This window comes from Sphaerodactylus townsendi, linkage group LG04 (genome assembly GCF_021028975.2).
Source record: "Sphaerodactylus townsendi isolate TG3544 linkage group LG04, MPM_Stown_v2.3, whole genome shotgun sequence".
Classification (NCBI taxonomy): domain Eukaryota; kingdom Metazoa; phylum Chordata; class Lepidosauria; order Squamata; family Sphaerodactylidae; genus Sphaerodactylus; species Sphaerodactylus townsendi.
In genome coordinates this window covers 137035356-137047084 of record NC_059428.1, presented here as the reverse complement: position 1 = coordinate 137047084, position 11729 = coordinate 137035356, and the positions used below count along the sequence as shown (strand labels likewise).

Genomic DNA, 11729 nt, shown 5'->3' with positions numbered 1-11729 from the left:
AAAGCTATACAGAACTCCTCAGCAAGAACAAAGTTTTAACACACACAGAAACTCAACACTCTAAGAACTTAGACTCAGAACTTAGCATATACAATGCTTTGCATTTTATATATTCAACAAGGATACTTTTCCGCCGCCCCGGCAACAGCCTCTCACCAGTCTAGAGTCACAGTTGAACTCACCAATCATGTTAATGGTCAACTGTAGCCACTTGTCCCTAGACTGGCTGTCTCCGGCCTCTGTGTTGGGCAAACTTCTGCTGACTAGAAGATGAACCTTTTGTGAACCTTTCTTTTTTATATCATGACAAAAACTACCACGGTAACACTGTTCACAGGTACATGTTCACAGAAAGGTACATGTTCACAGAGATATGATCCTTTGTATATGTAATTCCCACATCATATAAAGCTTTAAAGTTGACAGCAAGACCCTTGTACTGAACCAAGACACACGTAGCTAACAAGTGAAGATGTCTTAAAGTCGGACTTCCATCCACACACTCTTAGGAGCTCTCAGCACCAGATGAGCCTGCACCAGTTGTAGCTTCAGAGCTGACTTTAATGAGCCCTCAGTGACAAATACGGCAGTAGTCTAGTCTTGAAGTTGCAGAAGATCAGTGTGACCAGAATGGCAGAGTCTGAACAGAGAGAATTTCCACACAAGACACAGTTGAAAGGAAGTCACTTTCACACATGCAGTTGCTGATTGTCAAAGGGAAATCTAAAGAAAACTTCCAAATTTGACAAACTGTGAAGATCAGCTCCATCCCAAAGAGACAGAACAAGCTGCCCTTTAAATCCTGTCTTGCCTGGATTAATCTTCAGCTTGTTATTCTTCTGCCCTTTGATCACACCACCCAGACACCAACCCCTGGCTGGAAACTGCTGCTTCTGGTGGCTGGATTTAAAGAAATGACGCCCAACCCCGACGTTCTCAACAATCTCACTTAAAGACCCAACATAGAAGTTTAACAACACTGAAATAAGAACTGAATCTTTAGAACTCCACATCCTAGATTCCTCATGACTTTCTTAGTCCATCTTTGTCTGTACTCAAAACCAATTTAACACAGAACCTCTCAAGCCTACTTCGGCTTCAAAACATCGAAACAAAACTGAACGATCTGCTATGTCAATAGCGGCAGAGAGATACAATAGGGTTAAATGAAATGCATACCCCTGAATTAACCAGGAGCAGATTGTTCCACCAGGCTGGTAAAGAAGTCTCTGTCTCAAAGACATATCAAGGGAAGGAATAGTACCACTCTATTCTGCGTTGGTCAGACCTCACCTGGAATGCTGTGTCCAGTTCTCGGCATCACAATTCAAGGATATTGGCAAGCTGGAGCATGTCCAGAGAAGGGCGACCAAAATGCTAAAAGGTCTGGAATCCATGCCATATAAGGGGAGGCATATGTTTAGTCTGGAGAAGGTTAAGGGCTGACATGATAGCTGTCAGGATTTTGTGTGTTTTTGTGTAACATCCTTGGTTCTTCCCGTCTGCCTGCCTTGACAGCCTGCCAAGTCTTGGAGACTCAGACGTTGCTGATATCTCTTAGGGAAATTTTGCCTGGGTGAATCTTTGCTTTGTTTTCTTTACAGTGGAAAGGAGGAAGGAGGGATTGCTGCTACTGTTATAAACTGTTGCCTGAGTTCTGGACCCCAGAACTCGTTTGCCTTGTTTTCGGAGCTGACTGCCAGTACAATAAAGAACTGTTATGAGTTACTTTTGACTGGACTTTCTCAAGTTAGTTACAATAGCCATGTTTAAATAGTTGAATGGATGTCATGTTGAAGAGGGGGCAAGCTTGTTTTCTGCTGCTTCAGAGACTAGGACACGGAATAACAAATTCAAGGTGCAGGAAAAGAGATTCCACCTAAACATTAGGAAGAACTTCCTGATGGCAAGAGCTGTTTGACAGTGGAATACATTGCCTTGGGGGGTGGCGGAGTCTCCTTTGGAGGTTTGGCTAGATGGCCATCTGTCAGGAGTGCTTTGATCATGTGTTCCTGCCTGGCAGGGGGTTGGACTGGATGGCCCTTGTGTTGTCTCTCAACTCTATGATTCTATGAAAAGGGTTACAGGAAGATACATCATCCAGAAAGCTGTTAGCAAGTTCCCTTGATTCCTCACAGCACTGTGGTGTTTTTGTGAACCACCTGGATTTTCCAGATATCTTGTGTTTCTTCCCAAGTCTGCTTTGCTGCAAAGTTTTGGGAACGATCACAGAAAAGTCAAGCTGGCTCTTGTGCAGGCAGTAAAGTCTGGATTTCCGAGTCCTATCTACACAGCAGCCATTTTCCCTGCTCCAATCTTTGTAGAAGACCCTTCCATTGACAGTAAGTATTTTGAGGGCTTTTAAAACTTGGCAATTGGCATACTGATGTCCAATACTGATTTTTAAAAAAACCCAGAAAAGGGTTGTTAAAAGATATATAAATGATAGGTCTGTCCACAAATGACTGTCAGTTTCACAAATTTTTCTATATGCTGTTCTAGAAATGCTATCTATTAGAACTCTGCACTACCTGAAAAAAGTCTTTCATTGTATTAAACAACTTATACTTCTAATGTTGACCTATACAATTAAAATGTTCTAGACATTTCTCTACACATAAACAATTTAATACACATAAATACATATAAGGGACATCATAATGACCCACATTTTATATGGGAAATAATGCATCTTTTTCATACATAGAAATCAGATGAGTGTGATATTAAAAACTTTAAAAACACAGAGGCAAGGGAGAAGTTCTTTGTGCGCTCGCATGATGGAAACACTGACTGGATCTCTTCAGAAACGAGGTGCCGGCAGAAACTTGCCCCAGCAGGCTCCATTTCAGTTATTAGCTTGTTTTGCGGCAGAAATCACAGTATATCCCTCCGCTGAGGTCTTTCACAACCCCCTCTTGTATCAGCTTTTGGAGAAATTCAGTTTCTGTGGTCACGTTGTGCATTGTCTGTTCATACATTGCAGCCATGCAAAGGTTGTCATAATAATGCAACTGCGCATTGGGCTGGTTGAGTTCGTATCCAAATCCAGCCAAACTCACTTCGTCACATAAATGCGTAGCCAGAACAACAGCAATGACGCCAATTGTAGGTATGTTCTGAAAGGAAAGCAAAGAAGAAGCCCTAATTAGCACAGACTTATTTTTATGATAATGGTGTTGAGGGTATCAATATGCTTAGTCACCAGTAATTAAAAAGATTGGGCTCCCACTTTTTCAAGTTCAAAATGTGCTTGGCTGGCATCTTGCCCTCAGAGATCCAAAACAAGGGAGCCAATGCTCAACAGATTAATAGAGAGAAAGTGGTAGGGAGATAGAAGACATGGTGGTACTTATCCGTAACCCTGTGATCCTCTGTCTTTACAGGGAGAACAATGAATCAGCCTAATCAACGTATGATTTGAGGAAAAGGGAAAGTATGGGATAGTCTGTAATGTGGGGGAGAGTCTACAGGAAATAGAGATGTCACTTATTCGGGAGGCCTACCTAGGGGGAGGGATCACAGTCATCGGGTTGGAAAAGGTATGACAGTGGGAGGAGACTGAGAGGAAGAGCATGTGGTCAAGCTTGGTGCTCTTCCAATCTGCGTCCCATCCCAAAGCATGTTGGCATGGAGACTAGGGTGCTTACCTCTTCTCCAACACTGATATTGTGCAATGCCAGATCTATCAATACTAAGACCAGAAGGCTGCAAGACTGCTTTGCAGATCATAAGGTAGATCTGGCTTGTGAGACTTGGACCTGGTGGTGAATCAGTAACCTTGAAAGAGCTGGCTCCTCCAGGTTTCTCAGTCCTCCATCAGTCACTAAAGTTTGGGAGAGGGGAAGTTGCTATGTTGATCCAGAAGGCTTTCTCCTACTGGGCTCTCCCAGCTCTGGAAATACCAGGTATTGAGAGTATTGGCCTGGAGCAGAATGCTGAGGAGAGTCTGGCTACTTGGTTGGAGTACCGTCCACCTAATGTACAGACAGTTCCCCTGCTGAAGCTGTTGGCTTGCTGGGTGTTGGAGTTTCCCAAACTTCTGGTCCATGCAGACAACTCTGCTTCCAAACAAGCCTTGAACCTGGTGTTTTCCATGGCAGCCCTGGGACTCTCCCAGCTCCACAAATAGAGTAGGCCATACTCTGGATTTAATTTTTGGAATGGGTATGGGCTGGATTTGATTATTAATATTGAAAGTACCATGGTCGGACCACCACACCCTGGAGGCCTGTTTAAACATGCCACACCGTTCCTGTATAGGCGGCAAGCAGACTTATGGAACCAATAGGGTTCCATATGTTGCCTCCCAGCAACTCATTAGATGGATTGATAGAGGACTGGAACATCCGGCTCTCTGTGGCCATTGATGAGATCATGCCTCAACATCCTCTATGCCCCCATGCCACACCAATTTCTGCTGATGGATGGTCATCTGCATGTTGCCCCAACTGTTTTGGCCAGTTGTCTGGAGGTGGTGATCAAATGGATGAAAGAGAACCAGCTAAGCCTAAATCCAGTGAAGATGGAGGTCCTGTAATTGAACCAAAAGCAGCAGGTGGGAGACTGTCAGTTGCCAAGTCTTGACAGGGTGTAGCTTACTGCTGCACTGATTATCAAGAGTTTAGGTGTATTCCTGGATGCCTTCTTGACTGTGGAGGTGCATGTGAATTACACCATTCGCATGGTGTTTCACCATCCAAGCCAGGAGAAGCAGCTGGCACCCTATCTGTCCCAAACCAATTTAGCCACAGTGATCCATGCAATGGTCCCCTCTAGACTGAATTACTGCAACTCGCTTTAGGTAGGGCTAATTCAGTGGTATCTGTGTATTATCCGTAAACTTTTATGGGGCTAGGAAAAATACTTTTATCCATGTTTGTGCAGAAAGAAGGCAGGCAGGCAGGCAGGCAGGCAGGCAGGCAGGCAGGCAGGCAGGCAGGCAGGCAGGCAGGCAGGCAGGCAGGCAGGCAGGCAGGCAGGCAGGCAGGCAGGCACTGACTTCAGCTAAATTTCGTTGCCTTTCTGAATTTTTTCCCTCTGATGCAAAAGACAGTGGAGGAGACCCAACCATTCATTAATTTTGCAGAACAGAATTTTCCTGCTTTCCCTTGCTGATTCAGACTACTGAGCAACCTGAAATTTTGTTCCTAGGGCTCAGCAGACTTCAGGAACAACACTGAAGATAAAATGGGGCTTCGCAATGGCAGAGGAGATCTGATGGAAACTACTGTCCAAGTTTTCTCCACGTTTTCAGGATCAGGGGGTGAACACATCAGTATTAGTATTATTTCCAATAAAACACCATTTTAGATTAACTGAGCAACTCAGCCACTAACTCATTAACTGAACTCAACAGAAACCACAAGACAACAGCATATTTTATTGCCAAAGATGAATACACACCTGATCCCATCCCCAGAACTTTGGTTGAGGTTCAGGATACTGCAGAATATCCAAAGCAGTCTCTTTAATAATTATTGGGTTCAAGATGCGGAACTGTTCAGGCATCACAGGAATTTTCTCAGCTACCTGCTTCCAAAAAAACAATCGCACCCAGAGTGGCTAAACAGAAAAAAAAATTCCAACAGATGACACTGATTACCTTTAAAGAAATACAAGAAGCATCACTTAGCATTGTCATTATATAACATACAATATTGATTTGATCATTCAAGTGACCACTAACCAAGGGGTGGGGGTGGGGGAATCTTCTGTTTGCTATGGATACCTGTTTTACAACTTCTGTTTTAAACGCTCTTGGCTGGATCACTCACAATTCACTGTTTATTAGCATAGGGAAAAGGTTAATAGATCAATAATTGTTGCTAGTGACACTAATGCAACCAGAAATCACCTGAGGCTCATGCCAATAAAAGCATCCAAGAAAATAGAGAAGCCCAGATCCTTTAACCCAGTGGTTCTCAACCTTCCTAATGCCGCGACCCTTTAATACAGTTCCTCAGTTGTAGTGACCCCCAGCCCTAACATTTATCCATTTTACAGATGGAGAACACTGATGCAGAGAGTCTTAGGCGACCCCCAAAGGGGTCCCGACCCCCAGGTTGAGAACCACTGCTTTAACCCAATGTATGTGGTTCGTGGGGGGTTTTTTTTGGCTGGAAGCTCTGTTGCAGTGGCCAAGAAGGAAACTCAAATTGTTCAGTTAACTTATTTACAGTCATTGATCAGTAATATTATAAAAAAACAAAACCTACAAGGAGCAAATAATACGAAGTATTCTGTCACCTGCCACCGAACATAGAATTCTGTACTCTGCTGGCAATATGGCAGAATTTTGCCACTATATAAGAGATGTTAATATCTTTATCCACAAACAAGCATTGTACTAAGCCATCATCAAATCTAGGAAGCCTAGACAAGAAAGGCAAAATTAAGCAGCTCCTAGTATCCCAACAGAATTCACAGTGAAGTAAAATGTGAGCAGTCCTCTCCATTGCACAGAGTTACGACGGTGCCCCATCCCCCATTCTTTGCTAAGGAGATGGGGGCTACCCTTTTGAGGGTCCAATAACTTTGGACCCCCTGAACCAAACTGCACCAAACTTGGGGGGTGCCATCATGACAGTCTCCAGATGATACCCTGAAATTTTGGTGCTGATATGTCCAAAAATGCACTCCCTGCAGGAACATCCCAGAAATTTGCCCAAGAATCTTTGTTCTGCATTGAGTTTTCTGAATTGCTGTCAATGGGGGTTGCAGGCTGGGGGGGGGGGCACATTTCTGAAGGCACAGTCTCAAAACTTTCATGGTCTCATCAGGAGACTTCCCTAATGATACCCCCCAGGTTTGGTGCAGTTTGGTTCAGGGGGGCCAAAGTTATGGACCCTCAAAACTGTAGCCCCCATCTCCTATTAGCTCCTATTGGAAATAATGGGGGATGGGGGCACCCTCTTTGGGAGTCCATAACCTTGGACTCCCTGAACCAAACCTCACCAAACTTGGGGGGTAGCATAAGGACAGTCTCCTGATGATACGCTGAAATTTTGGTGCTGCTAGCCTAAAAACTGTGCCCCTGCAGGCCAAAAATGGAAAACCACTAAAATACCCAAAAATGGACCTTGCATTTTGATGCCCCCCACAAGGTGGTGCCCTGGGCAGATGCCCACCTTGCCCAATGGGCATTACGCCCCTGCATCACAATCTCATGGGAAGACGACAGCAGTCTTCTCACACACACACAGGTGCATTTTAAACTGACAAGTTGTGATGGTTTATGCGTATGTACCTAAAAGTGTCACATAACATACTCTGTAATGATAATTGTTGTTTGCAAACTTTCCTCTTTATACCTGGGAACAGATACAGCAATACTTTCCTAACTGAAGCTGCTTGTAGAGATACAGTATATGAATAAGCAGTCTACTAAAACTATGACATGCCTTCCACTCTTGAATAAAGCAAACCATTTCTCTATACGCCACAGTAATTGAAGGAGTTTTTCCTTAGAAAATTGACAGGAATTCCACACAACCACCAAAGCTTGCAGCAATCTAAACTGTGCTTCAATTTAACAAATGCTTCTACCAACACAACACACAGCTCAGTCACTAAAGCTTGTGTTCACCATGTTCACTTTCTGTCTCCTTACACACTAAAATGATTTTCTTCCAGAAAATTTACAGTAACCCAATCCTACCTTTGTGCATGAAGCTTAACCCTGAAATTACTCTGAAACTGAAATGACTTTCTGAGATTGACTACGCAAAGTCCCAAGAACACCAGGCATGATGGCTATATTGATTTTGCTAATATTTTTAAAGGCTACTTGGGTTCAAAGTTGTGTTGTGCACCGCACAGAGCCCCTTGGGGATTGGGCGGTCGATAAATTTAAATAAATGAATGAATGAATGAATGAATGAATGAATGAATGAATGTGGAAGTTGCACATAAAACCAAAAATCTGACCAAGTATGTTTCATGTCATGACTTACCAGGGACTCATTTTTCACCATCGCTTGAATCCAACTCAGATCAACTCTTTTAAATAAAACAGCTACAAACAAGCCATTTGGATAATACTCATGTTCAGACAGGGGGGCACCTTCTGGATAAGTCATTCTTATGGTGGTTTTATTACCAACATCATCCGTATATCCTTGAACAGGCGCATTATTTAATCTATAAAGTGAACAGAAATAGGAATTAATGCATATCCTAAACACTGAAAAGGACAATATCTCCATGTTTTTCACTTCATTATAGCAATTATAACAGACACATTCAACCATGGATGAAAAACCTGAGATTCTTCACAAAAGTGAACAGTATGTTTAATATATAACCTCAGGAAAGCAAAAGATACCTTATAACAACATCAAACTGATTCAAGGCACAGCCTAATTCCAATCCATGAAGGACTCCTCCGCTTCCCACAACAACACAGCGCTTACAGGGTTTCAGCTGCATGCTTTCTGGTAAATCATGCTCAGGTAAGAGATCCAACACCTTCTGCAGTTTTTCAGACAACTTGTGAAATCCAAAAGGTGGCCCATATTTGAAGGCAGCTTTTTGTACATGTACATCTTTTCTTACAAATGGAGATGTCTGCACACTATATTTTCCTGCAAACAACCTGGTCATCTGTTTCTTCACAAAAGATGGCCGACACTCAGCTTGCAGAACTTGTTCAGCATACTTTTGTGCTCTCTGGAAGATCAAAGCACAGGAAGTCACACACATTAGGATGTACCAGTAGCAGGATTTATGCCTTGACAGCAGCCTGTTCAAACATTTGAGAGACAGTCTCTTTTTGAGTCTTCAGAGTTCTGTATTTTAATGACATTTCCTAAGAACTGCTACCACAAAACCTAAGCTTTTCACAATTTCTCATGTTGCATGCACATTTGAACCAGGCCAGGGCATTTTTGGTGGTGACCCCAAACTGGTGGAATGCTCTGTCCAGTGAGACCCTGGTCTGATCTGATGCAGTTCCTCAGGGCCTGTAAGACAGAGCCATTCCATCAGGCATATAGTGAGACAGAAATGGTTACCATCTTTGGCCTCCCCTTCCTTCACCTCTCTTTCTTTCTGATCTAACAATTAAGTTAGTAGATCCAGAGCTTTTATCACCATCAAGAAATGACTGATGGAGATCTTTTGCGGTACAGAGGATTTTAGTCTGGATTTTACTGTATTACCTTAATTGTAGTTGTATTTGGACCCGTTGGAAACCACTTTGACCTCATCAGGGAAGAGGTGGAATAAAAAATAAATAAATTTGCAGGAAACTACAATTATCCAATTTCACCTTGTAAAAAATTTCCAATCTCTTGACAGTAGCTGGAACAGAAGCAGGTTGAGCCAATAAATCCTTACCTATAGCCAAAAACCTACCAGTAATGGAAAAGTAACTATTCCAGGATACCAACATACAGATGTGACAAAATCTCGTCTATCGGCTTCTGAACCATAGTAGACACCTCGCAAGGTATGTGTGGTGAAGACAGGGAGGGAAAATGAAGTTGTGGCCTAGTCACAGGTCTTCAGAACTCTCTTAGCCTCACCTACCTCACAAAGTATCTGTGATGAAGACAGGGAGGGGAAAGGAGTTTGTAACCTGCTTTGAGACTCCTTACACGAAAGAAAGGCGGAATATAACTCCAAGCCCTTCTTCTTCTTTAGCTGCAGTGGAAGCAAACAGGGTGTTCCCCTTAAAAGGCAGGTCCTTGACCTCGGTCCAAGCCTCAGCAGGTATGGTAGTGGTCTTGAGTCAGGAGTTTCTCCTGGTGGTCACTGTAGTAGCCAGGGTTCTGGCTGATGTGTCAGCTGTATGTTTCCCTGCCGCTATCTCGTTTCAAGACATGGATTGCCTCATTTTGCAGGACTTGGATAGCTTACTGTGCATCCTCTACAATCGAGTCCAAATGCAGGGAAAGCTTTTCTCACATAAACAACTGGTAGCCTCCAGGTAATTGGCCACCTAAAAGTTTCAGGCCCTGGCAAAGTAGACCTTTCTGCTAACAGCATGTATGCATCTACTTCTTTGTATGTAATGGCATAGAGCAGTGGTGGTGAGCCTTTGGCACTCCAGATGTTATGGACTACAATTCCCATCAGCCCTTGCCAGCATGGCCAATTGACCATGCTGGCAAGGGCTGATGGGAATTGTAGTCCATAACATCTGGAGTGCCAAAGGTTCACCACCATGGGCATAGAGTGATGGCCTGCAAAGGGTTTGCTTTGTAGTTCCTCCGTGATCATTGATGATAGTGGTGAACGCAAGATCAAGAACTCTCTGGTTTTACACTATAAAAGTTCTCAATCTTCCTGGATAAAGGAGGAAATGAGGAAAGTTTTTGCCACATTGCCCGGTCAGTTCTGTCAACCCTTCTGAGACCAGGAAGGTCATGATTCCAGGGGCATCAGGGTGGAGACGGCTGAGGATCAGATGCCCTCACCTCCAGATTCAAAGCTGTGATAATATGGAGCATTTACTCAGAATACAGTCTGAAGTCCTATTTGGGTGACACTGGATTGACCCTCTTGTCAGATGAGGTTTCTGAATGTTCCTCTGAGATATATACTAATGCCGCTGCTTCTTCCCTTTCTTCAGGATTGGACTCCTCTGGTTGGTCCACCAAACACTGAGGTTCTAGGAGTGTATGTGTAGCCTGTTGGGAGCCGCCCCAAAAGGTAGATTCCCAGTGTGCTTGGCCTAGTGAGCCCTGGTACACATGGCTCATATAAGGTGGCCAAGAGGGGATTTGCTATGCAGGGGCTGAGACAGGTTCCATCGGTCCGGCTTGGTTACTTGGGATGTTCTCCATCTCAACATCCCAAAAGGAGGGTGCTGGGGACCCTGAATGAGCCAAGGGAGTCTTGGGAAGTGCCAGCACTGGTGCCATACCTGGAGGTGCAGTGGATATAGGAGGCACCCGGCCCTGTGTCTGCGTGGCCTCCTTAAGCTTATCCTTATGCTTATGGTGTTTCTTGGTTGGAGGCTTGGTTTTCATCGGACGACTTGTGCTTCAAAACTGCCAGTGGACTCTGAACTGATAAAGGTCTCAGAGCCAAAGGGGGTCCCAGAACTGAGGAGAGTCTGGAACCAAGAGTGCCTTCGCTGTTGGAACCAAGGATGCTGTAACTAACCAAGATGAGCTCAGGACTGGCTGACAGTGGAGATTTAATGACCTCAGAGACAGTAATTGCTGGTGCTGATCGAATGGAAGCAGCTTTTGGTGTCTGAGAACCATTGGAGGTTTTTCCTAGACCGCTGCCTTCAAATGAAATGCTATACCAGCCCTTGCCTTTGGGGTGAATTTGAGGCAGATTTTGCAAGCCTGGGTGTTATATGTCTCCCCTAGGCATAGCGGGCAAGCTTCATTGTTGTCTGACCAATCCATCCCTGTACTACAATAGATTCACTTCATAAAGAAGGCCTTCAAAGTAATCGTTACTGAGACATGAGGAGCACGCGGACTTGGTAATGTTTCGTGGGGTACCTTTTGGTATCACTTCCAACCATCCGCAGCTGGTCGCTCTTTGTGGTGAAAATGATCAGAAAAGTAGCAATTTTCTCTCAATAATGAAGGAGCACAGAGCTAGAGAAAGACTACTGTATGCTACAGTGGTAAGAAGGGAACTGAGGGTGGAGGGGGCACCCCCCCCCCCATCTGGTAAACATCACTGTGAGTGGGAAAACGTTTTCAGGCCGGATGGGATCAGCAGATTCGTGTGCAGACACAGTCCCAATGTGGGGTTACACC

General features: G+C 44.1%; 1 protein-coding gene across 3 annotated transcripts in view; it reads right to left on the bottom strand.

Moving 5' to 3' along the window:
* Nucleotides 1–2606: 2606 nt before the first annotated feature.
* ST3GAL5 (ST3 beta-galactoside alpha-2,3-sialyltransferase 5) overlaps nucleotides 2607–11729 on the bottom strand; it is a 30161-nt gene continuing 21038 nt past the window's right edge. For all 3 annotated transcript variants that reach the window (XM_048494398.1, XM_048494400.1, XM_048494399.1), the window contains exons 4-7: nucleotides 8327–8670; nucleotides 7956–8142; nucleotides 5407–5565; nucleotides 2607–3119 (exon numbers count right to left, since the gene is read on the bottom strand). In XM_048494398.1, the coding sequence (XP_048350355.1) occupies nucleotides 2856–3119; nucleotides 5407–5565; nucleotides 7956–8142; nucleotides 8327–8670 (954 nt within the window). In that variant the 3' untranslated portion in view covers nucleotides 2607–2855. The remainder of the gene's footprint in view (nucleotides 3120–5406; nucleotides 5566–7955; nucleotides 8143–8326; nucleotides 8671–11729) is intronic.